General features: G+C 43.6%; 1 protein-coding gene across 4 annotated transcripts in view; it reads left to right on the top strand.

Annotated features, from left to right (window-relative positions):
• The first annotated feature begins 542 nt into the window (after positions 1-542).
• LOC105029144 (IQ motif and SEC7 domain-containing protein 1) overlaps positions 543-27530 on the top strand; it is a 174811-nt gene continuing 147823 nt past the window's right edge. For 2 of the 4 annotated variants that reach the window (XM_020051665.2, XM_013132419.3), the window contains exon 1: positions 545-1192. In XM_020051665.2, coding sequence (XP_019907224.2) covers positions 933-1192 — 260 coding nt within the window. In that variant the 5' untranslated portion in view covers positions 545-932. Of the gene's footprint in view, positions 1193-27530 lie in introns of all 4 variants that reach the window. The other 2 variants (XM_020051664.2, XM_013132417.3) reach the window with 2 other exon arrangements.

Below are 27530 nucleotides of genomic sequence, written 5' to 3'. Positions count from 1 at the left end.
TACCTTTTAAACATGTGAAACAGCTTAAGTTTAGATTTTGTTTGGTCCAGACCGTCCAAATTTACTTGTTTGGAACATAGCTTAAAACAAATCCCAGTTTTCTTTGCAATAATTTGTTTTTATGTTGGACTTCAGCAGACATCCAGATGAACAACCTTACTATCATAAATATTGTTTTACGTAACCAGTAGGCTACAGGAAATGTTATTGTATATTAAGTGGTCATCCATCGAAAAAGTCGTATAACACATTCTGAACCAAAAAATACCAGGAGTCTGGAATGAAGACGTACATTTCTCACTGGGATAAAAGACATAGCCCAACTATGTTGTTCCCTGGGTCCAAAATATATAGGCCTACACACTGGCACCGAAAGCCAGTAAAAGCCTTTTCAGACAGATTTACTGCAAGAAGGTTGTGCCTCTAGCTGCAGCAGCTTTGCAGCCAGTAGCCTAAATGCAGATTCATAAAACTTCAAAACCCCGCCTACTTGACAGCGTCTGTTTACGAAAAGTCACGGGTACAACGTGGACCAGAGGAAGATAGCGAGACATTCTACTGAGGTTCGGAATCAGATAGGTGGGCTGTGCGATTTATTTCCGACAGCTCGCTGGCTAAATGTTTAGAATAAGTGGGCAAACTAAAAGGAATTCTAGAAGACATCTGGGTTGGCGTCGTTTGAAGAGTCATAGGTTTTTTGTACTTCTCTAACTGGAGTGGTTTTGGGAAATCAGTTATGTCGTAGACGCTGGAACGCGCTTCGCAAAGAACACCAATTCTCACACTTGATTTTCACTCATTCCATCTGCACATGAAAACAATGGCGAGACGCAAAAGGCATATCGGGTTGGAATTTAACGGCGCGTAGCCACCGCGCAGGTTGAAGACGGTCTCTGAAAAGAAAATCGGGGGTCAACACAAGTCGGAGCGAGATGGAAAGCCCGACCGAGAACCCAACTAGGGCTGCGGAATATCTGAAGGAGCTAAATAACATAATCGAAACCCAACAGGAGTTACTGGAGAGGCAGAAAAATAGGATAGAGGAACTGGAGCAGCAAGTGTCCGAATTGTGTTCGGAAAACGCCTGTTTGAAAGACCAATACCAGCGGCACCTGGCTACGTGTAGGCTGCTTCAACAGGGCAACAGCCTCGCAACATTAGGTGCCATAAAAGAAAACATCACCCAAGAAAAGTAAGAGTTTATTGATGACACTACACTATTGAAAGATGTTGGTAGATGACACAATTGTTGTACATCTTGAGTGATTGGCTGTAAATCAGCTCTAGCTGGATTATTAGACCGTGTATTTAAAGGACTACTGTAGTTTCATAACTGTAAACGCGACAAGTCGCTCTTAAACGCACGACAACAACCACGATTTTAAGTAAGGCTTATTTGCTCTAAGCTATTGCCCAGTGAATTTTAATATTAGGCGGGACAAACTTTAAAGAGGGTCTGGGGGTCCTCCCCCGAAATGTTTTTACTGCAGAATGCATTTCCTTAATTTTTTTATTTAAATATCTAACAATTGAAGAAGCTAGATGCAATATTTGTGTTTGTTGAAGATGTAGCCACAGTAATAGTGTTTAACAATACCAAGAAAACTATTATTGTGTTTACAAAGTTGTATTCTGATTTTAAATTGCTCAACCTGTGTCAATTTCACAAAAGGAGTTATTTATTGAATCCATTAATTAATTAAATTATTCCTGAAATACATTTCCATCAAAATGATAAAAAAATCGTTTTATTTTCCATAAAATCAGGAAATAATAATTAACATTTATTAGTATATATCACACTATTAGTGTTATATTTATCCGTTTTTACAAGATAATACAAAACACCAGAAAATTATACCAAACAAATCAGCAGTATTACAGATTTTGTATTGACTAACACTTCAGTTACTTTTTGCAAGTTAGAATGCCTTCATGTATGTCTAAAGGCTACAATGATTTCATTATACACAAATTGTTACAATGGTATGTTTGTTAGCATGTCAGGTAATCCGAGCCTTCACAACATGAGTTGAATACGGTTGCACTCTACACCCGTCAACAGGGGCATCATTACACCCCCACTGACCTCACCAACACCACTGCCAGTCAAGTCCTTCTCCAAGTCTCTAGTTGTCTAAAATGGCAGACAAATACATTAGCTTTATTGTAGTGGGCCATGGACTAACATAGCTGTTGATCCAGGCGTTTAGGTATGGTACAGTAATCTCTTGTGCCAGCTGGCTACATATAGGCTGCTTCATATAAGACAACTGCCATGCAACGTTTGGTGTCATAAAAGATGTCACCCAAGAAAAGTAAGAGTTAATTGAAAGCAGTACACTATTGAAAGACATTAACATAACGCACAATCGTTCCATAGCTTAAGTAGTTGGCAATAATCTGGCTTGAGCTTGATAATTATATTGTAAATTATTGAAATAACTGTACTTACTCTTATTGCTGTATACATTACAGCAAATCACTCTTAATAAATGCACGCCATAATGCAGTTTTGAAAAAAATCAGTTCTGGAAATGCATAGGCTTATTTCCTGTACAGCCTAAATAGATATATGATAGGCCATATTAAAGGTTTGTATCCAAAGGTTTCCCAAGTTGTAAACAAGACAGTTTTGAGACTTCAGCCACACCAAGAGGCTTAGAACACGATGATATAACTGAGCACTAGTAGGCCATACAGTACACAGTAGGACAAGCCGTAATATAACTGGCTACTGTCCACGTACTACCCAAGAATGAGAGCTGTTATGTTAAATTTTTTTGTCACCGGAGAGTGTTCTAGGTGCCTCTCTTCTGGCTAGGATTGGATGGTGGGCTGCAGAGGGCATGGCAGGCTCATGTCATTTATATTATAACCAATTAGTGAAATGCAAGTTGTCAGGATTACCCTCCAAAACTCGGTGCTGGGTTTGAAGTCCACTCCATGGAAGCATTTCCTCACAGGATACAGACTTACCACAGTCAGTTGGGTCTTTTGACCACAAGAGACCTTTGTCTACCGAGGGGGGGCATTTTTGTGTCATGATGAGGCTTGTGGCAGGTAATCAATATGGAAATGGATGACTCGTAGAAAATGTCTTCTGCTTTAGGGTCAGCACAACATTGGAGATTAGCATATTCTCTGCCTTCTACCATTAGCCCTTCAATGAATATCTGCTACAAGGCCACATTATTTGATGTTAGAAAAAGGCTACTCTACGTCTTCCCTTCTTGGACATCCCCACACACTGTGTGATAGCACTGACAGATGCCCTGGAGACCTAGGCTATGTGATGCTGGTTACTAAGGTGTGTGTGTCTCTTTTATGATCCTTATTAAATATGACAGAGATTATTAATGTAAAGGACGTTTATGCCCGGTTACTGAATCCTAAATGACACAAGTGTGGTGAGCAATTTCACATCTTGCAGCCTCCTTGTAAGTGCAGGACTACCTGGTTTCTGTAAAGGTCATTTCAGTAGGAGACGACATGATTTAAATGGTGTGTGTATTTTGGCACTTAAACGGAGACTGATCATTTGCCCATCTGATCTGGAGATGGGCTGAAATCTGTAACATTTGGGATCTTATTTTGTAGTTCAGTTTTTCTCGTGCTGCTTTTTGTCCTTATTTTTATAATGCATACTAAATATCTTTCTGCCTACTTATAAAGCGAGTGTGGACGGGCCTTCCGTCATACCACCGTCACTGGAGAATCATCAGCCTTTGGTGTCATTTATGAGTCTGCTACAGAACCTCTCTTATCTTGGGTTTAGCTGTTCTCAATGACTTGAAACTTAAAAGTTAGCCTATTTCTAGCCTGCTGTTATGGCTCTTGGGGATATTTTTATCCCCTAGGGTTTATTTATAGTGAGGTTGAAAATACAGCTAGTCAGCTGATGAGACATCAGTTTTTATGTTTCCACACATCTTGAATTCTGAGCATGACACACTGTCTCTTCCCAAAACCCTTTCTTTTTCAAATTACAGACCAGTAGATAGAGCTTCACATGGATACCTGGTAATACGCCTGGCGTTGCCAAGTCAACAGATTTATTTTCCAATGTGTTTGTACTGTGAGACGAAGCCCTGGGCAGTGTTGATGAGGGCCGACATATTGGAAATCATTCTAGCAGCCACTGACCCTGCAGTCGATTTAGACCCTATTGCAGTCCTACATGAGCCTATAGACAAGCCCCAAGGTTAGGATGGTCAGGAAGGGGTTAAGCTGATTTAACTGCCTGTATATGTTTGAATTCCCAAGCTGCTTCCTACCGGAGTAGAGCTGGATCAGGGTAAAGTAAAGCTGGTTAAATCGCACTAAATCCATTTCATCCCGTTCTTTGTTACTCTTACACACACCACACACTCTGTTGTTCGAAGTTGCAAAGTTGGAGGGAGCAGTTATCCATTTTGAGAGGAGTCCGATGATCTGTGGCTCCTGCTCTTCTTAATGTTTCCTAAACAGCCTGCCTGGTCAGCTCTCTGTTGTCTGAGTGTTTGTGCTGTCTATATGCAGTTTCCATTTAGTCAGCGTTTGTAAAGAACAAGGCCATCTTCTCAAGGATGTTTATGAGGCCTCTGAATGACAGACCGAAGTACAGTACAGTAATGTATATCATTCAGTTGTTAAAAACTTGTGCCAGTAGAAATCAATTTCTTTGAAAAATGCTCACGTCTCACCCGTGATGTTCTATAACGGTTTTATCTCTTCAAAATAATAAAAATATATCTTGTTACCACCAAGGCCGTGTTTATTCATACACATACACTCCTGCTTCCCCATTGCTTACTTCCTCATGGCAAGTCACACCTAACAGCCATATCCCTTTTCATCTGAGCCTATTTTGCCTGCCTCTACAAGCCCTCATAATCTACTTGATAATTTGTCAAGGTTCACTTTTGAGCTAGTGTGTGTAAAATATAATATTTTTTTATAAATTGTAGAATTCTGAAATATAATTGTTTTTAGAACCCAGATCCTGCAAGATGAATGCCTTTGACCGCTAATGTAACAGACATCACCTCAAATGGATCAATAAAGGCCATCAATGTACTTTAAATTCCTTACATCTGTAGTTTAGATAATTAACTGATATGGTTAACTAGCTTGGCGAAGCCAAAGAGAGGAACAGGCTTATACGATAGGCTAGTGTTGGTTCACATGTCAGAGTGTTAATGATGTCTACAACTCACAGAGTTTCTTTGAATTATCCAACAGAATGATTCTGACAAATGTCCAGCCTTGTCTTCAATACTATGTGCACCATCCGCTTGCTAGATAGCAGCACTGAACCTCTTTCGTTATTATTCTTAATGAGATTAGAGAACACACTGGAAAGGATCTTAGATCATTCTTCCATACAGAATCTTTCCAGATCTTGTTGTCTGCGCTCATGGACTGCTCTTTAAGTTTCAAGTTTATTTGTCAAATGCACCGAATAACAGAGTGTCATCCTGCACTATGAAATTCTTATGACATGGCACCTGACATCAACGTAGTAATAATTAAGAAAAATATATAAAGCAAAAATAGAGCAGAAAATATAAAGCAATAATATACATAACACTGTAAACTAGCAGCAATTAAGAGTACTCTAAACTAGCAGTACACATAACATTGTAAGCTAGCAGCAATTTTAGAAAGAGTAGGATGGTGAATATGAACTATATGGGCAGAAGTATTGAATGTTATTGATACATATCAGTGTAAAATGCTTATGAATGGTACATGCAAAGGAATATTCTAGTGTACATTGAATGTACCTGAAAAAACATCAGAGCAACTGGAATGTTGATGTGTGATCAGTATAATCATGCATTAGTGTTGCTGGTTTGTGAGTCTGGAGGTGCGTGCCCCAATGTTCCGGTAGCGTGTACCACATGGCAGCAGTGTGAACAGACCCGAGCCTGGGTGACTGTGGTCTTTGATGATATTCTGTGCTTTCCACTGGCATCGTGTTTGGTAGATGCCTTGTACGGAGGGGAGATGGCAGCCGATCCGCAGACCTTACCACGCTCTGGAGGGACTTGCAGTCTGTAGTGGTGCAGCTTTCATACCAGGCAGTAATGCAGCCTGAGAGGGATACTTTCAGTGGTGCTCCTGTAGAAGTTGGTGATATTTTTACAGACATGCCACACTTCTTGAGTCTCCTCAGGAAGTATAGTTGTTTTTGGGCAGTTTTCCCTGCCTAGTTTGCTTGCCCGGACCAAGTGAGGTTACCTATGATGAACACACAGAGAAACTTGAATTGGGAGACTCTGTCCACTTCAGCTCCATTGACATGTATGTCCCCCCTGCTGCTTCCTGAAGTCCACGATCATCTCCTTAGTCTTGTAGACGTTAAGAGAGAAGTGGTGGTCCTGGCACCATGTAGCCAGGGTCTTTACCTCCTCTCTGTAAGCAGTCTCATCATTGTTGATGAGACCCGGGATGGTTGTGTCATCCACAAATTTAAGGATGGTGTCGAGTTGTGTGTGGCCACTAGGGGTTGGGGACGGATAGTTGAATATCCTAAAATAATTAACTGTTTGAGTACTTGTGTGTGTATATTCAAATTGGCCCCACATTTATTTATTGAAATATGGACTTGAATATTATTTTTCTAAATACTATTAGAATTCCAATCTTGAATTTTTACGTATAACATGACATTTAAAAAAGAAATGTTTACGTAATTCACACGCTCCTTCACAAGTTTGTTGTTTACGATCATCAATCAAAGCAGTATAGTGTGGTGGGGTCCAGTCTGTCAGAATGACATGATATATACAGCATAGTCTACCGTTAGCAAGTAGATAAGTTAACTAATTCAAGGGGAGATGGAATATATTTATTCAGTGTTACCTACAGTAAAATTATTTGGCCACAAAACATTACGTAAAGTTCAGCTGTGATATAAGGCGGTTGAGAGTGCAGAAAACCGTGAGTTAGGCAAATAGCATATAGCTGGCTAGCTTAGCTAACTAGCTTTTTTTAGACTTATCTTTTCAGTAAACTTAGTGTTATTTGTTGATAAATATTGTCTTTTAGCTCTGTAGCCGAGTTTTGCGTGTCAACCACACTGATTCCTCCATATGCGCGCTCGCTCTTTTGTCACACAGTGATCAGGGTTTCCTCCGGTGCTCAGGGTCAGTGCAGAGGAGGTGAGGTTGCCCATTCTCACCATGTGGGGTCTGCCTGTAAGGAAGTCCAGGATCCAATTATGAAGGAAGGTGTTAAGTCCCAGGCTCCTGAGCTGAGGAACAAGCTTGGTGGGCACAATAGTGTTGAAACCTGTGCATCCTCACCTGTGCGCTGCCTTTTTCCACTTGGGCAAGAGCTGTGTGTGTTGTCAGGGTGATGGCGTCATCTGTAAATCTGTTGGGGCGGTATGCAAATTGAAAGGGGTCCAAGGTGTCAGGTAGGGTGGAGCAGATGTCAGTTCTGACCAGCTGCTCGAAGCACTTAATGATGGTGGAGGTCAGTGCAGTTCAGGCAGGTGATGGAATACCACCTGGACCTGGTGACTTCTGAGGTTTATCTTTTTTTTAAGAGCTCTCCTCAAGTCAGCTGTGGTTAAGGACAGAGTGCAGTCGTCCTGGTCCTCAACAAGCCTCCCTGAAGGAATTGTGTTGGTCTCCTCAAACCGTGTATAGAAGGTGTTGAGCTCATCAGGGAGCGAGGCAACGGGACAAGAATCAATGTTATTCCTCCCTTTGTGGTCTGTGATGTGTTGCAGTCCACACCACATGCATCTGGGGTCAGAGCTGTGGGAGTTAGACTCCAACTTATTCCTCTAGTCTTGTTTTCCATCTCTGATAGCCTTCCGTAGGTTGTTTCTGGATCTCCTCAAAGCTTCCTGGGCCCCAGAGCTATTGGCAGAAGACTGTGCTCTGAGCTTAGCACAGACATTACCATTAACACAGGACTTTTGGTTGGGGAAAATCTGCACACTGACCCTCGGGACAACATCATTGATGCACTTGGAGATACATGCTGAGACAGAGTCTGTGTATTCGTCAATGTCTCCATTGGCTGCATTTCAGAACATCTCACTATTCGTTGTTTCAAAGCAGTCCTGTATGGCAATAATGGATCCCTCATTCCAATGTTGAACTGTCTGAAAAAACGGTTTATCCTGTTTTAAGTGTTGTCTATAGGATGGGAGGAGCAAACTCGTGAGCAAATTTGTGATCAGCCTTACCAAAACTTAGGTGGGGGACAGGTTTGTAAACAATTTCATATACAGCTCTGGAAAAAATTGCACCTATTTCTTTCTTTTCCAAAAAAGTTGAAAAGGAAAGTTTTGAGTGAGGAAGCATTCAATTTGCAGTGGTCTCTTAATTTTAACCTTGATGTTACAGTGGTTAAAACCCAATTCATATTAGTCAATATACAGCACCAACTACATAACTACCTGATAGTCCATTATCTGCTACCTGGAGTTTAAATATGTTTTTAAAACACAGTGGTATACAGCAACCGGAAATCAAACTCCTGTCCTAAGCAACGCTACTGTACTACAAGGCACTGCTCCACTCAGAGCCAACATATACATGTTTCTGATCCTTGTATCATTATGTAATATTGTGACAGTAATGGCAATTCTCAGCCAGAGCATGTTTATCTTAGTCTTATCCTGTTTCACTTGAATGCTGAAACACAAGCTGGCAGTAACCATCACCGCTACGTGCTTAAAAAGTCTCCAGTTATCCAAAGTCAAATGTAATCTGAAGAAACAAAACCACTTAAAGTTCTGTCATTGGGCAGAATGGCCGTATGCGTAGTGTGTTATTTTCTGGCCCGATGCAGTCTTTTTATTGCATGATGCATTAAAAAACTGCAGGAGGTTTAATCATAGGGGCTTTTCTCTGATCCCAATGGGACCTCTCGGCCCTGGGAAGAATGTTGCTTGCAAGCACTTTAATTTCTTATCTAGCCAGATGCATCTGCAGACTGATTTAGCATTCTGGCCAATTCTCCTTCCTGGTTGGCCTATATTCTGTAAACAATATTTGGGATGCTGACCTGATCTTTGCAGAAATAGTTTCTCTGACCGCAAGACGTTGAAGAAGTAATGTCACCAAGAATAATTTATATTTTATTGGAGCTTCTGGAAGGTGTAAAACATTTATTCAGATGTGTCCTCCTGAGTGATGTGAATCGGAGCACTTGGATTATTAGACCGTGTTATTCTGGAAAGTTTTTGACTAGTGTAAGAGGAGCATGTCCATGGTCATTGTTCATCCCACTGGGATTTGCCATTGGGATGTGCTTCAAATGACACCCTATTCATTATATATGCAGCAACCGGAATTCAAACTCCTGTCCCAAGGTTGCTGCATACTACATTCTGCTGTTTGTTCAATGAGTTACCACCTATGTATGTATGTGCGCATGTGTGCATGTGTGGTTGTTTGTATTTGTATTAAATTGTGTGTACGTGCAACGCCAGCAGTTGGCCTCTAGCAGCACGTTGGGTGGCCTCCTGTCAGGTGGCCATTTTGTATATAGCATAAAACGAAGCCTCAAGTAAACAAACATTTAAAAGCATTCTTGCCTGATGAGGTATTGATGGACAGTGTGACAAATCATGGTTATGTCCAAAGCTGTCCTCTGTAGCAATGTGGTAATGGAACTCATGTGGACATCAGTCAGAGCTGATGGACGGGCTGGGAGAGAATCAGGCCTCTGATGTTGGTAAGCAGTAGTGAACAGTAAGTTAAGGATCATTGCCAGAACAGGCTTATTCTACCACTTTGACTTAGAATCAGGAAATTGTACTATAGATTGAAAAAGTTCTTACACAGATTTTTTTTCTTTTAGTTTCTACTGAAATTAAATGTCTTCTATGGGGGAAAGATTGATAGGGTCTATTGCACAGTGAATAATCATGTTTTTATAAAGAATGGATGTGAGCTTAATTATCCAATAAATCAAGAGGTTAAGTGTTCAAATATGAACATTAGAAATGTCTGCATATATACTTCGCTCCGTATAAAAAAAATAAAAAAAACATTTGAAAAATGTTAATCATTTTAATTAGCTAAAATTAAGTGAAAAATGAGTTGGCTATGTTATGAAAACAGCATGTTCGGTTAAGATTTGGTTAGTCATTCTAAATTGCCCCTGGCTTTCTTGGCTTAGAACTAGTGCATTCATGATAAAGGTCTCATGCAGTCTTGTTAACACCATGTGTGTATGACGACGGTAATTAAAGATCCTATTCCCAACCTTTTTTCCCCCTTAGGTGCCCCTTTTTCACATTTAATATTGTCACACCCCTTGTCGTAATGACACAGCTGAGCTGGGAGGCCCCACCCCTTTTATTATTACTTATTGAGTTACCCATATACTAACGAGTTAACCAACATTATTTACATCACCAATTTGATTCTGTTTTAATATGAGGTGCCTAGACACAAACATTTTCTTCAGTTCTATGTAGTGTAGTACTATTATATTATTATGATTAATATATGTTAATAATAATAAACCTGATTTCCCATAATTATTCTGCAACCAAAGCCATTTCCAGGACATTAGAAGTATGTCACTCCACTGCCTGATTTTCAGACCACTGGCAATCTACGTAGGACAGGTTGTTCCACCAAATTCAGACCAGGATCTGACGGAAAGATGCTAATAGAAGTCGCTAATAGGACATCAGGGTATCATTAAGGGATCTACAGGCCTCTCTTGAGACAATCAGTGTTGAAGTGCATCAGTCAACTGTCAGAAAGAGACTGCACAAAGTTGGCCTACATGGGAGGTCAGGAAGTAAGAAGTTTCTACTCTCAAAAAGACCAAAACTACACAAACTATTGATGCTAGGGGTGTATTTATTCCCCACCACGGAATTGCATTTCTATTTTAATTACATAAATGGTTTGTGTAGTTTTAATTCCATAAATGGTTTCAAAAGCTTTTTTAAATTGGGTTCCCTTTATCAATTAATGTGGTTGGAATTTAAGGGTGTACTTATTTTTCCACACGGTATATGGCAGAAAAAAAAAAAAAACAAGACTGTAATTTGTTGCCAAACCAATGAAGTCTCCGCTATCATTATGCCTTGCCCTCTAAACAAACTCAATTGAAGCCTTCCAGTTGGCAAGTTCATGATAATTTCCCACCCAAATCCTCCCTGGCCTTAACCGTTTTAGCATGTGTTTGGGGACCCCTCAGCAGGAAATAATGGCATGATAGAGACAGCTACTTCCTGTGGCTGCCGGCAAACACTCATTCACCCAGCGATCTGCTGAACAATCAGTGTGCCGAGCTAAATTTACGAGTGCCTGAACTCCATCTCTCTGGCGAAAACCCTTAATGAAATCCCCCCTTTAGATTAATGTCTACGCAAGGATGATTTGCATTCAGACCAGAGTATAAATCTCTGGCAATAGTCAAAGATAATTTGTAGCTAGGGCATGCACACATACATAACCACACACACACACACACACACACACTCCCCCAAAGCAGCCTTTATCCTTTAATGGAGTGCAGTTCTGAAAACACTCTGAGAATCACGCCCCAATGTCTCTCAGCGGCCAGAGTTGTGTTGCTGGACGATTGCCAGACTGTGTTGACCTCTGCCCTTAACGGTCCGGGCTATTAAGATGGACTTAAGGTTTGTGTCCTTTTGATGTAGCTGGAGTTGCCCCCCCATGAGGACGGCTAACGACTGCTTTAATGAGCGCTCTTAGCCCTATGTGATTGTGGTGATGGTAAAAGCCACCCAGAGGCGGGGGGGGGGTCACGGGGAGCAGACTCTGCAAGCCTTACTTTAACCTTTCATTTGACTTCTAATAGAGAGTGAGGCTGGAAACGTCCCTTCATTCCCTGTGACATTCGATAGCACCGTACATTGCGGTGTTAGATGTGAGGTCCATAATTTGACTTTGTTTCAGGAATCTGTTTTGAAGACCTTTGAGCTTATGATTGTAATCTCTAACAGATGGGCTTCACTGGTGGAGCCAAGGCGGAAGTCAGTCTGAGAACCGGTCGTTAGACCTCCTTTTCTCTCTTTTTCTGTCTGCAAGCTTCCTGCTGGACTCTGCTGACTGACAGATATACCTTTCATGATGTGATGAGCTTGATTCTCATTATGGAGGGTTTAATAGTGCACATTTTAATTGGACTCTAATGGAGATGGGGGATTTGTTCAGTCTTATATCTCCGCTCAGGCATTGGCACTGAGAATGGCGATTCTCAGAAGTGTTCATCGTGAGAAAGCATTTCGCTCCATTGCTTAGGTCAGTCACAGTGTTATGGGAATCACACCAGATATGGTTTCATTTAATTTTCGATCCTATTTAATTCTTTTTTTCAACCTTCTGAATAAGCTGTTAGTAACAAGGATGTGAGAGATGACAAGGCATAATGTGCATGTCAGCATGACTCAGCCACCTTGACATGAGACCCATCTTTACTTTCTGTATTAGTAAGTCAAGCTCTGGCCAATGCTATCAACAGATATACAAATTATCCAGAATGTCTCCCAGTGGAGGACCTGCTCAACATGTCACTGATAATGTAACGCTGTACTGTTTTTAAACACCAATTCAGCATAATTCCCAAAATGCTACTCATTACATCCACTTGGCTTGAAATTGTGCTGCTGACAAATACATATCTGTGAAGTTCTCTGATCCTGCATCTGGCAAAGAGATAATGCACATAAATGTTATTTGTGGCTCCATTTGTCTTTCATTTCCTCCCAATCTAAGCCATTATCCTCCCCCGCCTGATGCAGCTGATTCCTTAGATTTGTCTGAAACTTGTAGAAGGTCGGCTGTTTGAACTGTTGCCGCTTGTGCTGTGCTGTGCGTGTGTGCGTGTGCGTGCGTGTGTGCGCGTGCATGTGTGTGTGTGTATTTGTCTTGGCTGTTGAGGTGAATATTGAGTCAACTGTGAAACACAGGTCCTGATGAGCACACAGTGCTTACGTAAGGAGACCAGCAAGAACACTGCGGTCCTAGCCAGACTATATGAACCCTTATTGTTCAATCAGGTTTTTTTTACTTTGATGTCTCACTAGCTGTAAACCAAAGTGGCATGTGGTTGTATTATAAGCATTGTCTTCTTCATCCTCAGTTTCAGGTGTGGTTGCGTATATAAGGAGCGAACAAAACATCGTAATGCGATCAGAGTTTCTTCTGTGTTTTGTTTTCAGTATTAGAATGCTATCTTTATAGAAGGCCTGCATCCACCCTACAGCCTCCAGTCTGTAAATGCATCAGTATGGAAATGCCTGCTCTTGTGATTGAGTGAAATCACACCCAGGCAACCCCTTGTATTTAATCTATCTGCCACTGCCAGTGGAAGCGACGCCTTGTGCTTCACCCTGCCCTTTACTGAAGATTGCTAAGGCTGTTCCAAATCCAAGCAATATTTTCAGGAATGTAGTTGGATTTAAATGGAAATCTGTGTTTGTGTATTTACCTGTTGTTGTTAGGACCGCTGCTGGTCTTCAGTTATTGTTGGGACAGGAGAAATAACCCCTCTTTACAAAGTTGACAATCTACATTGTAGTCACTGATGCCAACAGTCTAGGTTTTTACTTGGGAAGAAAATTGTAAAGAATATTTGAGTGTGCCTTTACTTTTTAAATGTGGTGTTTGTAAAAAAAGATTTAACACACTAATGTATTCGGTTTGTCATCAAAGTCTCAAATGGGGCATTATCCGGTAGACATCAGACCAAATGTATTGTTGTGGTCACTGCTTGCTGCCAAAACCGCTTCAGCTTCAAAACACAAATTCCACATGTGTGTTGAGGTCTTGGAGCAACACGGTTCTTCCACAAGAAATTCCAAAAATTTTTACATGTGCCCTAACAACGACTTCTCTCTACACATCTTCTAGCCACTGTTGCCATAATAATGGGCAGCTGGGCCTGCCCATCATTCTTATGCATTAATCTAAGAATGATGGTACATTTATTCTACACCTGTGTGGAAGTACTTGTTATTAAAATGCTTTGTATCCCTCATTAACTAAAATGGTTGATTTATTTTGGCCATTACAGCATAAGCCATTCAGCTGACACTTTTGTCCGAAGCGTTTTAACCTGACATATAGCTGCTAAGTGGAACAGAGAGACAGATGAAAGATCCTGCAACAGTCTGTCAATACAGGCATGGCCGCTAGCTTGACAGCTAGACTGATGACTGACAGTATGTATCAATCCATAAATGTCCGCTTCACTAGCCACTCTACTCATGCCATCCACCGCTTGCCTAAATAACTTATTGACCACTGCGGTGCAATCACTGAAAGTAGATGGAGAGAAATGAAATTTGGATGAATAAAGCATTTCTCATCTGTCTTGGTGTGTATGGGTAGGGTGTGTGCACTTGTTTTCTGTGTGTGTGACAGCTGTGCATGCAATGTTACACGATTAGAGTTTTTTGTTCATTTTTGTGTGAAAATGTTACTGATACCATGTTATTAAATGTGAGGAATTGTAACTTTTGGGTTTTCCATAACTAACCGCTTCAATCAATTGTTCACCCCATTTCCTTTAAAATATACCAATCTGGAACATTGATATGCCTGCAGTTTCTGTGTTTTTTTTTTTTTTGAATTTTTATAGAGCACGCTTCAATTCACACCAGTATTAGCTTTGTAGCAGCCAAAGAGTCTTGAAATAGACCTGGGTAATATTCAAATTCTATAAATAGCATTACTTATTAATTTCCATCCAATCCATAACATCACAGCTCTTTTTTGTTCTAGTTAAAAAAAAAAATTGATTCTCAGTCTGGTATAGCGGTGTAAGCTCCGGAACATAAATGCCTCCTGGCCGCTTCCTTTCTGTCTCCGTCTACATACCTGTCTCTGTAGCTTCTGCTTCCTACTATCCTGTCATGATAATAATTAAACCATAATACCCTAAAAAATCCCTAGTGTGCAGATAAGGAAATAAGAGCCCACTGTACCCGCTGTGGACAGCTTGGGGGGTCATGCTACAGTAATCCCCCACCGCTAATTAGCTAGCACCATGAGAAACATCACACGTCCAAGGATCAGACAGACTAATTTTAACTGGTTAGCCAGACATGTCTCTGGGTAATTAGTCATTGATAAATACAGATCCAGTAATTTATTACAGATTTACAGATTTCAGTAATGGGGTAAGTGGGTGCCATAACTCTGGACTGGGGTCAACATTATGATTAATGGTCTTAATTTTCAATGTAGTTTGAGGAAAAGCACTGTATGGAGTGGGATCTGTACCCAAACACCCATCCACCCACCATATCATCAAAGTTTTCTGCTGAAAGGCTGAATTCTGCAGCCTGTGCAAAGTGTAACTTGTCAGGGAAATAGATGTTAGGAACGGCCTCCTACGTAGAAGTTCTAGAGAACTGGATAAGGTTAACAATGTTTGCTTTCACAAGTCCCAATATGACTGAGCTGCCATTGCTGAACAGCAGTTTGAGCCATTGATCATTTGGTGACACTGTTGTGATGTGAAGCAAGAACCACAAAATTGGAAAAGTGCCTCCCTGTTTTCTATTAAAAGTTCTGTGTATCCCAGATTGTTTTTGACACAATTACATTATTTTCCATTAGAGCTTGCAGGAATTTGTTTGTTCACCACTGCTTGGTGTGCTTTCTGAACAAAGCAATCTGATAAATTAAGATATGGAGGGAGGGCTGACTTTTAAGGAGAACAGGTGTTATATATAAGAACTGTTGTTTTCATTAACACCCATATCAATACCTTTTCCAGGTAAGCCTTGATGAAAAAGGCTGGTATGATACTCATAATAGCGTAGTTGTCATAGCGTGGGACACACACTTAAAATAACCTTTTGGAATGTCTAATAACTAATCGGGCACCTTGGACAAAATGTATAATACTTTCCGTACCCAGACAGAAATAGGAAATGGCCACATGAGTATTTCCTCTATCATCTTTGCTATTCCCCATTTTATAATGTTGGTATAATGAAAGGTTATCTAACGAGAAGCTGCAAGATATGTTTGGCCTTTAAGTCTTACCCTCTGTAAATAATTGACTGTAATAAAAAATTATGCAAAACATTACTGTGGACCAGATCAGCCCTGAAACAAGTCAAGGATGAATAAATAGCTTTAGGGATATGATTTTCTCAGGACAAAAGCAGATTTTAAAGGAGTAACCCTGTTACTAAAAATAGCTGTAGTGTGCCATATTTAGGGTATTTATTAGGGAATTAGTTATTAGTTATTAACCCTCGACCCAAAATCACTTTTTCAGTGTGTAGGTCAATGTGTCAGGGCAGCTGTTAACTTCATTCTTAGTTGAAGCACCTTTGACTGACTGTAATTACAGATGAATCTGCTGGGTTAGGTATCTACCAACTGTGCATTTGGTAAAAACATTTCCAGCAATGTCAAGTTCCTTGGGGAGTGTGGATGGACCGCAAACTTCAGGTTATCAAACATTTTCTATTGTAGGTTGGGGCTCTGAATGGGCCACTCAAGGACATTCACCTTTCAGTTCCTTCTGCTTTTTCAGTTTACTGCTGCTTTTGCTTTTTGCTTCATGTTATTGTCATGGTGAAAGGTGAATTTGAAATCAGCTTCAGCTTACTTGCAAAATGCTGTTTGCTTTACTTAAGGGCCTTTCTGTCTGTTGCTCCATAAATGTTCCCTTTTATTCTCAGTTTTGACAATGAGAAACATCCCCATAACATGATGCTGCCAACACCTTGCTTCGCACTAGGGATTTTATTCTTTGGGTGTATATTTTTCTTCAAATAGAGGGCTTTCTTAAAGAATAGCTTTATTTTTGATACCCTACCCAGGGTTTCCAGTAGGAAGATATGACTATCAAAATGTACAGTTACTAAAACAGCAACAGAAACAAAATAGCCCACAGTATCATATAGTAATTGAAATGCTATTCATTCTTTGCAGTTGTTTTCAGATACTAGCCAGAACAATTTGAAGTTTGTCTTCTTGTTATGCATGTTTATTTACACCATACTGTTGTCAACCCAAGGAGTGGGTTAATAAAAATCCTGTTAAAAAAGCCTGTACCTTTTGTCACATGCTACTCTTCTGTTCAAACTTCATACTTTGAACTTGGGCAATAATAACAGTTTAATAATTCAGACTTCACTGACTGAAATTTGCTAACAATTAATGTTCAATCAACTCTAATCAGTGCACTACTTCCTTGGTCATCTAGTTTGGAGGGATGGCCTTATCTAGTCCATCTAGTACACCTTCCACTTAATAATCATCTTGACCGTGTTCCCTTTCCCAGATTTGTCTTTCCAAAATGTATGTTCATGGTTGCGTGTTTTCACTTGCAAATCACTACCCAACATGGGACTAACAAACTGCAGAATTTATTCTGAAATCATGTTACTTGCTTTATTTTCACACAGGTGTGTTGTGCAGATAAGTGGGGAAAATAGATCATAATTTATATGCATGAAATTCTGAGGCATGGACAAGACAAAATGTGAAAGTTCAAGTGGCTGTTAACTTTCTATAGCACCTTATATTCTATACATATATTTGCAGCTGATGTACATAGTGTTTACAAATTTTGTTTCGGTATCTACATTTATCTTGAAGCAGGTAAATGAGGTAGGTGTTAACAGTTTGGAGGTGGTTTGATGTGGTAAAAAGTTTCTTTAGCCTGTGTGGGACAGATGACTGTTTAAATATGATTTTTGGAACAGTGGGTGATGGTGAGAGGGCGAATATCTTTACTGCATGCTACCTTGCCCTGGAGTCACGTACGACATCAATCGAGGGTAGGCGGCAGCTGATGACCCTTTCTGCGGACCGTACAATCTGTGAGTTTTCCTCTGTAGCGGGCAGACCTGAACCAGACAGTGATGGAGGAGGCAAGAATGGATGCTACAGTGTGTGGAGCTGGGTCTGGTTTGGCTGAATTTCTTTTGTATGCAGCTGCTGAAAGTGGTACATTTGCTATTGTGGCTTCTTGGTGATAGCTGTACCATTGTGACAAGAATTTCATTTATATAACATTCAACATAATATGATTCCAATTTTGTGTTACTGGTTACCTGGTAGCTAACATGACACAGCCTGTTGCTCAAGTGCAGTTGCTGGTGATAATATAACTATTTCTGTGCCATTGCAAGATGTTTTTAGTTGCTTCTCAATGACAAAAGGATTTCTGTTCTGGGACAGAAGGAAATCCAAGTGTTGGGAGATCCAGAGTGGGGAAGATGCCAGTAAGTGCTTCTGGAATCCGGTTCCCTGCCCCAAATGCTACCTGGGGAAAATGTAATACTGCCTTCAGATCAGCTCTCACTTTCACATTGTGCTGTATAGTAAACCCACCATTTAGTTTCCCCTGTTGGCCCACACCCTTTTGCATAAAACAGACTTTTCAACATTAATATTAATTGTATTTTTAAAGGAGAACTACAATACTCATATTGAGTACCCAAGTATTTATAGGTCATATTTCATAAATGATAAATGTGCTACTTTGATTTCTGTTTTAGGTTTGATACTTTAAAAATAAGTGGAAGTAGTCATTCTGCCTCTGAGCAAGACAGTTAACCCTATTGCTCTTCCCCTCGTATCATTTCCTCCAGGTCGTTGCTGTAAAAATGAATTGGTTCATACCTAACTTGCCTGGTTAAATAACAGAAACATTTTTAGGCCATGCAGTGCATCTCTCCCTCTGAGGAGGCTGTAAAGATTTGCCGTGTGTCCCTCAGATCCTAAGAAAAAGTATTCCTCTGCACCCCTGAGAGAATCATGACAGGTTTCATAATGGCTTGGTAAAGCAACTGCTCAAGCCTTGATCGGAAGGGGCTTCAGAGAGTGTTGCAAATGGCCCCGGGTTCATCACCGAGGCCAACCTCTCTGTCATCCAAGACCTCTAAAACGTGCCGTGTGAGGAAGGTCCTAAATATTGATAATGACTCCAGCCATCCAATCTCCAGACCTTCCTCAGCTTCCACTTGACTGGCCTGGCAGGCTGTACCAGTGCCTCAAGTCTGTAACTGACAGGATCCTGTTCAATTTTTACCCCCAAACTATAAGACTGGTAAACGAGGCAGTGCCATGATGATCAAATATCTAGCAGGCGATCCGCAGTACCACCCCAGTGTTTTGCAAAACTCCTTTGACTACGGGCACACCCACCAGACTGTACACACAAGTGTGTGTGTGTGTGTATATATATATATATACATACATACATACATACATACATACATACATACATACATACATACATACATACATACACGTTTATGTATGTGTAGTGGGGAGAACAAGTACAAACCCGATTCCAAAAAAGTTGGGACACTGTACAAATTGTGAGTAAAAAAGGAATGGAATAATTTACAAATCTCAAACTTATATTTAATTCACAATAGAATATAGATAACATATCAAATGTTGAAAGTGAGACATTTTGTAATGTCATGCCAAATATTGGCTCATTTTGGATTTCATGAGAGCTACACATTCCAAAAATGTTGGGACAGGTAGCAATAAGAGGCCGGAAAAGTTAAATGTACAGATAAGGAACAGCTGGAGGACCAATTTGCAACTTATTATGTCAATTGGCAACATGATTGGGTATAAAAAGAGCCTCTCAGAGTGGCAGTGTCTCTCAGAAGTCAAGATGGGCAGAGGATCACCAATTCCCCCAATGCTGCGGTGAAAAATAGGAGCAATATCAGAAAGGAGTTTCTCAGAGACAAATTGCAAAGAGTTTGAAGTTATCATCATCTACAGTGCATAATATCATCCAAAGATTCAGAGAATCTGGAACAATCTCTGTGCGTAAGGGTCAAGGCCGGGAAAACCATACTGGATGCCCGTGATCTTCGGGCCCTCAGACGGCACTGCATCACATACAGGAATGATACTGTAATGGAAATCAAAACATGGGCTCAGGAATACTTCCAGAAAACATTGTCGGTGAACACAATCCACCGTGCAATTCGCCGTTGCCGGCTACAACTCTATAGGTCAAAAAAGAAGCTGTATCTAAACAGGATCCAGAAGCACAGGCGTTTTCTTTGGGCCAAGGATCATTTAAAATGGACTGTGGCAAAGTGGAAAACTCTGATAGTATGGGGTTGCATGAGTGCATGTGGCATGGGCAGCCTACACATCTGGAAAGGCATCATCAATGCTGACCGTTATATCCAAGTTCTAGAACAACAACTTGTCTCCTCAGTCCCCAGACATTTGCAGTCTGTTATAAAAAGAAAAGGGGATGCCACACAGTGGTAAACATGGCCTTGTCCCAACTTTTTTGAGATGTGTTGATGCCATAAAATTTTAAAATCAACTTATTAAACTGAGAAAATGTGATACATTTTCTCAGTTTAAACATTTGATATATCATCCATGTTGTATTCTGAATAAAATACTGAAATTTGAAACTCCCACATCATTGCATTCTGTTTTTATTCACAATTGTACAGTGTCCCAACTTTTTTGGAATCGGGTTTGTATTTGATACACTGGCGATTTTGCAGGTTTTCCCACTATCAAAGCATGTAGAAGTCTGTAATTTTTATCATGGGTACTCTTCAACTGTGAGTGACGGAATCTAAAACATAAATCCAGAAAATCACATTGTATGATTAAGTAATTAATTAGCATTTTATTGCATTACATAAGTATTTGGTACAGAAACCTTTGTTTGCAATTACAGAGATCATATGTTTCCTGTAGTTCTTGACCAGGTTTGCACACACTTCAGCAGAGATTTTGGCCCACTCCTCCATACAGACCTTCTCCAGATCCTTCAGGTTTCGGGGCTGTCGCTGGGCAATACAGACTTTCAGCTCCCTCCAAAGATTTTCTATTGGGTTCAAGTCTGGAGACTGGCTAGGCCACTCCAGGACCTTGAGATGCTTCTTATGGAGCCACTCCTTAGTTGCCCTGGCTGTGTGTTTCGGGTCGTTGTCATGCTGGAAGACCCAGCTACGACCCATCTTCAATGCTCTTACTGAGGGAAAGAGGTTGTTGGCCAAGATCTCGCGATACATGGCCCCATCCATCCTCCCCTCAATACGGTGCAGTCGTCCTGTCCCCTTTGCAGAAAAGCATCCCCATAGAATGATGTTTCCACCTCCATGCTACAAGGTTGGGATGGTGTTCTTGGGGTTGTACTCATCCTTCTTCTTCCTCCAAACACGGCGAGTGGAGTTTGGACCAAAAAGCTCTATTTTTGTCTCATCAGACCACATGACCGTTTCCCATTCCTCCTCTGGATCATCCAGATGGTCATTGGCAAACTTCAGACGGGTCTGGACATGCGCTGGCTTGTGTATCTGGCTTGTGTAACTAATGGTTTTCTTTGAGACTGTGGTCCCAGCTCTCTTCAGGTCATTGACCAGGTCCTGCTGTGTAGTTCTGGGCTGATCCCTCACCTTCCTCATGATCATTGATGCCCCACAAGGTGAGATCTTGCATAGAGCCCTAGACCGAGGGAGATTGACCGTCATCTTGAACTTCTTCCATTTTCTAATAATTGCGCCAACAGTTGTTGCCTTCTCACCAAGCTGCTTGCCTATTGTCATGTAGCCCATCCCAGCCTTGTGCAGGTCTACAATTTTATCCCTGATGTCCTTACACAGCTCTCTGGTCTTGGCCATTCAAACAGGTGCAGTTAATACAGGTAAGAATTCCGGCTCTCACAGTGAGTGGAGAACAGGAGGGCTTCTTAAAGAAAAACTAACAAGTCTGTGAGAGCCGGAATTCGTACTGGTTGGTAGGTGATCAAATACTTGTCATGCAATAAAATGCAAATAAATTATTTAAAAATCATACGATGTGATTTTCAGAATTTTGGTTTTAGATTCTGTCTCTCACAGTTGAAGTGTACCTATGATAAAAATTACAGACTTCTACATGCTTTGATAGTGGGAAAACCTGCAAAATTGGCAGTGTATCAAAAGCTCGAATCATTTCAAATTGGTTTCTTGAACATGACAATGAGTTAATTGTACTGAAATGGCCCCCACAGTCACCAGATCTCAACCCAATAGAGCATCTTTGGGATGTGGTGGAAAGAGAGCTTCGTGCCCTGGATGTGCATCCCACAAATCTCTATCAACTGCAAGATGCTATCCTATCAATATGGGCCAACATTTCTAAAGAACGCTTTCAGCACCTTGTTGAATCAATGCCACATAGAATTAAGGCAGTTCTGAAGGCGAAAGGGGGTCAAACACAGTATTAGTATGGTGTTCCTAATAATCCTTTAGTTGAGTGTATAGGTGTATGTATGAATGTGTGTGTGTGTGTGTGTATATATACACAAACATACACAGGGGATATAAAAAGTCTACACACTACTGTTAAAATGCCAGGTTTTTGTGATGTAAAAGAATATGACAAAGATATCAAGTCAGGACTTTTTTCCACTTTTAATGTAACTTAGAAAGTCTCACCTCTCATCTCATCTTCATCCGCATATCCAGTATCGGGTCGCGGGGGCAGTAGCTCCAGCAGGGGACCCCAAACTTCCCTTTCCCGAGCCACATTTGCCAGCTCTGACTGGGGGATCCTGAGGCGTCCCCAGGCCAGTGTCGAAATATAATCTCTCCACCTAGTCCTGGGCCTACCCCGAGGTTACCTCCCAGCTGGATGTGCCTGGAACACCTCCCTAGGGAGATGTCCTGGGGGCATCCTTACCAGATGCCCGAACCACCTCAACTGGCTCCTTTCGACGCAAAGGAGCAGCGGCTCTACTCCGAGTTCCTCACGGATGGCTGAGCTTCTCACCCTATCCCCAAGGGAGAAGCCAGCCACTCTTCTGAGAAAACCCATTTCAGCCGCTTGTACTCGCGATCTTGTTCTTTCGGTCGTGACCCAGCCTTCATGACCATAGGTGAGGGTAGGAATGAAAATTGACCGCTATATCGAGACCTTTGCCTTCCGACTCAGCTCTCTTTTCGTCACAACTTGCGGTAAAACTAATGCAATACCGCCCCCGCTGCTCTGATTCTCCGGCCAATCTCCCGCTCCATTGTCCCCTCAACAAGACCCTGAGATAATTGAACTCCCTAACCGGAGGAGGCACTCCATCGGTTTCCTGCTGAGAACCATGGCCTCAGATTTAGAGGTGCTAATCCTCATCCGGTCCAGTGAGTGCTGAAAGTCACAGACCGATGATGCCATCAGGACCACATCATCCGCAAAAAGCAGCGATGAGATCCCCAGCCGACCGAACTGCAACCCCTCCCCACCCCGACTACGCCTCGATATCCTGTCCATAAAAGCTACAAACAGGATAAGCGTAGCCCTGGCGGAGGCCAACCCCCACCTGGAACGAGTCCGACTTACTACCGAGAACCTGAACACAGCTCTCACTTTGGACGTACAGGGATTGGATAGCCCTCAATAGGGACCTCACCCCATACTCCCGCAGCACCTCCCACAGTATCTCCCGGGGGACCTGGTCATACGCCTTCTCCAAATCCACAAAACACATGTAGACTGTATGGGCATATTCCCAGGCCCCCTCCAGGATCCTTGCAAGAGTAAAGAGCTGGTCAGTTGTTCCGCAACCAAGACGGAATCTGCATTGTTCCTCTTCAATCTGATGTTCGACTATCTGCCGAACCCTCTTTTCCAGTACCTTTGAGTAGACTTTCCCAGGGAGACTGAGAAGTGTGATACCCCTGTAATTGGCACACACCCTCTGGTCCCCTTTTTTGAACAGGGGAACCACCACCCTGGTCCCCCACTCCTTAGGCACTTTCCCCAACTTCCTCGCAATGTTGAAGAGGCGTGTCATCCAAGACATCCCCTCCACACCCAAAGCTTTCAACATTTCTGGACGGATCTCGTCAATCCCCGGGGCTTTGCCACTGTGGAGTTGTTTGACTACCTCAGTGACTTCTGCCATGGAGATTGATGATGCTTCCCCATCAGCCTCCAGCTTTGTTTCCACTATAGAGGGCGTGTAAGTGGTATTTAGGAGTTCCTCAAAGTGTTCCTTCCATCGCCCAATTATCTCCTCAGTTGAGGTCAACAGTGTTCCATCCTTACTGTAGACAGCTTGGATAGTTCCCCGTTTTCCCCTCCTGAGGTGGCGGACGGTTTTCCAGAAACACCTTGGTGGAGGGGTTTGAGTACCCGAGTGACCCTAGGAGATATATGTTGTCTGGGGCTATATGCCCCTGGTAGGGTCTCCCAAGGCAAACAGGTCCTAGGCGACGGGTCAGGCTAAGAGCTGTTCAAAACCCCCTTAATGAAGAATACAATTTTGAGTACCGTGACGTCGCCCGGTATGGCGCAGCCGGGGCCCCACCCTGGAGCCAGGCCCGGGGTTGGGGCTCGTATGCGAGCGCCTGGTGGCCGGGCCTTCCCCCATGGGGCCCGGCCGGGCTCAGCCCGAACGGGCGACGTGGGCCCGCCCTCCCGTGGGCTCACCACCCACAGGAGGGACCATAAGGGGCCGGTGCGAAGAGGATCGGGCGGCAGTCGAAGGCAGAGGCCTAGACAACCCGATCTCTGGACACGGAAACTGGCTCTAGGGACGTGGAATGTCACCTCGCTGGCGGGGAAGGAGCCTGAGTTAGTGCGTGAAGTTGAGAGGTTCCGATTAGAGGTAGTCGGGATCACCTCTACGCACGGCTTGGGCTCTGGAACCACACTCCTTGAGAGAGGATGGACTCTTCCCCACTCTGGAGTTGCCCATAGTGAGAGGCGGCGGGCTGGTGTGGGTTTGCTTATAGCTCCCCAGCTCTGCCGCCATGTGTTGGAGTTTACCCCGGTGAACGAGAGGGTCGTTTCCCTGCGCCTACGGGTCGGGGATAGGTCTCTCACTGTTGTTTGTGCCTACGGGCCGAACGGCAGTGCAGAGTACCCGACCTTCTTGGAGTCTCTGGGAGGGGTGCTGGAAAGTGCTCCGACTGGGGACTCTATTGTTCTACTGGGGGACTTCAACGCCCACGTGGGCAACAACAGTGACACCTGGAGGGGCGTGATTGGGAGGAACGGCCCCCCTGATCTGAACCCGAGTGGTGTTCAGTTATTGGACTTCTGTGCTAGTCACAGTTTGTCCATAACGAACACCATGTTCAAGCATAAGGGTCTCCATCAGTGCACGTGGCACCAGGACACCCTAGGCCGCAGGTCGATGATCGACTTTGTTGTCGTCTCATCTGACCTGCGGCCGTATGTCTTGGACACTCGGGTGAAGAGAGGGGCGGAGCTGTCAACTGATCACCACCTGGTGGTGAGTTGGATCCGATGGCGGGGGAGGAAGCTGGACAGACTCGGCAGGCCCAAGCGTACTGTAAGGGTCTGCTGGGAACGTCTGGCCGAGTCTCCTGTCAGAGAGATCTTTAACTCCCACCTCCGGCAGAGCTTCGACTGGATCCCGAGGGAGGTTGGAGATATTGAGTCCGAGTGGACCATGTTCTCCACCGCCATTGTCGAAGCGGACGCTCAGAGCTGTGGCCGTAAGGTCTCCGGTGCCTGTCGAGGCGGCAATCCCCGAACCCGGTGGTGGACACCGGAAGTAAGGGATGCCGTCAAGCTGAAGAAGGAGTCCTATCAGGCCTGGTTGGCTTGTGGGACTCCTGAGGCAGCTGACGGGTACCGACAGGCCAAGCGGGCTGCAGCCCGGGTGGTTGTGGAGGCAAAAACTCGGGCCTGGGAGGAGTTCGGTGAGGCCATGGAGAAGGACTATCGGCTGGCCTCGAAGAGATTCTGGCAAACCATCCGGCGCCTCAGGAGAGGGAAACAGTGCCCTACCAACGCTGTTTACAGTAGAGGTGGGCAGCTGTTGACCTCAACTGAGGATGTCGTCGGGCGGTGGAAGGAGTACTTCGAGGATCTCCTCAATCCCGCTGACACGTCTTCCATTGAGGAAGCAGAGGATGAGGACTCAGAGGTGGACTCGTCCATCACCCGGGCTGAAGTCACAGAGGTGGTCAAGAAACTCCTCGGTGGCAAGGCACCGGGGGTGAATGAGATCCGCCCTGAGTACCTCAAGTCTCTGGATGTTGTGGGGCTGTCTTGGTTGACCCGCCTGTGCAACATCGCGTGGCGGTCGGGGACAGTGCCTCTGGGATGGCAGACCGGGGTGGTGGTCCCTCTTTTTAAGAAGGGGGACCGGAGGGTGTGTTCCAACTATAGGGGGATCACACTTCTCAGCCTCCCCGGGAAAGTCTATGCCAGGGTTCTGGAGAGGAGAATACGGCCGATGGTAGAACCTCGGATTCAGGAGGAACAGTGCGGTTTTCGTCCGGGCCGTGGAACACTGGACCAGCTCTATACCCTCTACGGGGTGTTGGAGGGTTCATGGGAGTTTGCCCAACCAATCCACATGTGTTTTGTGGATTTGGAGAAGGCATTCGACTGTGTCCCTCGCGGCATCTTGTGGAGGGTGCTTGGGGAATATGGGGTCCTGGGTCCTTTGCTAAGGGCTGTCAGGTCCCTGTACAACCAAAGCAGGAGCTTGGTCCGCATTGCCGGCAGTAAGTCAGACTTGTTCCCAGTGCATGTTGGACTCCGGCAGGGCTGCCCTTTGTCACCGGTTCTGTTCATAATTTTTATGGACAGAATTTCTAGGCGCAGCCAGGGGCCGGAGGGTGTCAGGTTTGGGGACCACACAATTTCATCTCTGCTCTTTGCAGATGATGTTGTCGTGTTGGCCCCTTCTAACCAGGACCTTCAGCATGCACTGGGACGGTTTGCAGCCGAGTGTGAAGCGGTGGGGATGAAAATCATTACCTATAAATCCGAGGCCATGGTCCTCAGTCGGAAAAGGGTGGCTTGCCCACTTCAGGTTGGTGGAGAGTGCCTGCCTCAAGTGGAGGAGTTTAAGTATCTAGGGGTCTTGTTTACGAGTGAGGGAAGGATGGAACGGGAGATTGACAGACGGATTGGTGCAGCTTCTGCAGTAATGCAGTCGATGTATCGGTCTGTCGTGGTGAAGAAAGAGCTGAGCCGTAAGGCGAAGCTCTCGATTTACCAGTCAATTTACGTTCCTACTCTCACCTATGGTCATGAGCTTTGGGTCATGACCGAAAGGACAAGATCCCGGATACAGGCGGCCGAAATGAGCTTTCTCCGCAGGGTGGCCGGGCGATCCCTTAGAGAGAGGGTGAGAAGCTCGGTCACCCGGGAGGAGCTCAGAGTAGAGCCGCTGTAGAGTAGAGCCCCCGCGACCCGGCCCCGGATAAGCGGAAGAAGATGGATGGATGGATGGATGGTGCCGACCGAAAGTCGTGGCAAACCCGGCCACCAGGCGCTCGCCGGCGAGCCCTCCCTCTGGGCCTGGCTCCAGACGGGGGCCCCGGGCTTCCTCTGGGCAGGGTAACTCCTCCTCTTCCTCATTTGTGCATAGGTTTTATTTTTTTTAACCATTCTTAGTCTCCTCCCCTGAGACCACTTTGCCATGGGAAACCCTACCAGGAGCACTAAGGCCCGGACAACACAGCCCTCAGGTTCATAGGAACACACAAACCTCTCCACCACGATAAGGTGATGGCTCCCTGAGAGGAACTTAGAATGTGAACAATTCAAATGAAAAACAACCTGAAATCTTCAAGGAGGAAAAATTTAAAATAA

Source organism: Esox lucius, chromosome 12, assembly GCF_011004845.1.
Source record: "Esox lucius isolate fEsoLuc1 chromosome 12, fEsoLuc1.pri, whole genome shotgun sequence".
NCBI lineage: Eukaryota > Metazoa > Chordata > Actinopteri > Esociformes > Esocidae > Esox > Esox lucius.
The sequence above is the reverse complement of the archived record's forward strand: the minus strand, read 5'-3'. Positions and strand labels throughout refer to the sequence as shown.